General features: G+C 41.8%; 1 protein-coding gene across 1 annotated transcript; it reads right to left on the bottom strand.

Moving 5' to 3' along the window:
- Nucleotides 1-460: 460 nt before the first annotated feature.
- LOC109423678 (DNA-directed RNA polymerases I, II, and III subunit RPABC2) lies at nt 461-1,151 on the bottom strand. Its single transcript, XM_019698674.3, has 2 exons — nt 968-1,151; nt 461-894 (listed from the first exon to the last, which is right to left on the bottom strand). Exons 1-2 carry the CDS (start codon nt 994-996, stop codon nt 528-530), a joined length of 396 nt encoding a protein of 131 aa, XP_019554219.1. The 5' UTR covers nt 997-1,151; the 3' UTR covers nt 461-527.
- Nucleotides 1,152-1,485: the final 334 nt, after the last annotated feature.

Raw genomic sequence — 1,485 nt, 5'->3', positions numbered from 1 at the left:
AATTATTGATTTTAACCTTAGTCTTCCGGCTCAATTTCACATCAACTGGTCTTTTAATTCTTCCTATCGGGTCTGTGTTATTCAGCATAGGGTCGCTTGGCATAATGGTCTGTTGGCAGCCGAAGAGTGCATTTCGTCGATTATGCCAATCGGTATGTGGTAGGATGCAGCAACTTCGACCATGTTCAACCAACTTTATTGGACAGGACAGAACTATTGTGTAGTATAAGCAGGTTTGTTCTCTTTGTCATATATGGGGTTTTGTCGGCCAATTGCCTGAAACTTGATTGTATAATTCAGTTTGTTTGGGAAAGATTTGAGGCAGACTTTTCAACAACAGCTTAAAAAAACACGAATAAGAGAACAAAACTGACGAAAATACATAATTTCCCCTATATTAGATGAAAACCGTTTCTCCTAATGGATTTATGTTTGATTTTACTTAGAATGAAAGAAGTAATTGAGACTTCCTTATAATATATTCAAATAAACTCATACATTCACACAAACATACTTTCAGAACTGCATTAATGATCAATGATAATCAGCTCGTCAATGCTCCAATCTTCATACGAAGCGTCCGGCAGAAACCGTCGAATGATGATGGGTATCTTCCGTTGCTTGAGTTCCTTCATGGCAATTTGCAGAGGGTCGGTTTCGCCTTCCAATTCCACCATAATCGGAGCGCACATTGCAATCTGCAGTGCCCTAGTGCCAAGAACTCGAGCCCGTTCGTACTTGGTCATATACTTGGTGGTTATCCGTTTTGACTTTGGAACTCCACCACCAGCTTGCCCGGGTGTTATTAGTTCAATATTATCTCCATCTTCCTCCTGGTTCAGCTCGTCAATGTTATCGTCCTCTTCTACGTCGTCGAATTCGTCTCCTCCGACACTGGAAAATTCCCAAACAACACGTTTGTAAGGTTAGCTCTCCTAGGCTGAACTTAACCAGGCTAAATACTTACTCGTCGTTGTCATAATCACCATCATCCATTGCGAAAGGTTTGAATAATATCGGTTCAAACTAAAGCGACCAAATAATCAAGCTTTTTTCAAAGATTTCCACAATTTTTTAAGGAAAATGCAAGCGCGACCAAAAAGACGCTCGCGTTCGCCAGAAGATTTCAATTCGTTTGACGTTTTAGCTCAAACGTCAGTGCAGTCAACCAGAAGGTACTAGAGTCAGTCTAGTTAGAGTCTGGCGGACTGTCACTTTCGATCGGAGCCAATCGAGCATGACGTCACGGTGTAGCATTTATCGGTGAGGACACTATGACGTCATGCTCGATTGGCTCCAGTCGAAAGTGACAGTCCGCCAGACTCTAATTATAGGGACTCTAGAAGGTACCCGCTGGTGAAAATACGACAACCACCACGAAAGGGAAGATTCAAATATTACGTCCATCATTTTTTGATCATGCGCCCACTACCCGTCGCTGAAAATTATTTTCTTTATTCAGGCCAGCTGAGCAACTTTTAGGTA

This window comes from Aedes albopictus, chromosome 2, assembly GCF_035046485.1.
Source record: "Aedes albopictus strain Foshan chromosome 2, AalbF5, whole genome shotgun sequence".
Taxonomy (NCBI): Eukaryota; Metazoa; Arthropoda; class Insecta; order Diptera; family Culicidae; genus Aedes; species Aedes albopictus.
This window is presented reverse-complemented; position numbering and strand designations above follow the sequence as displayed.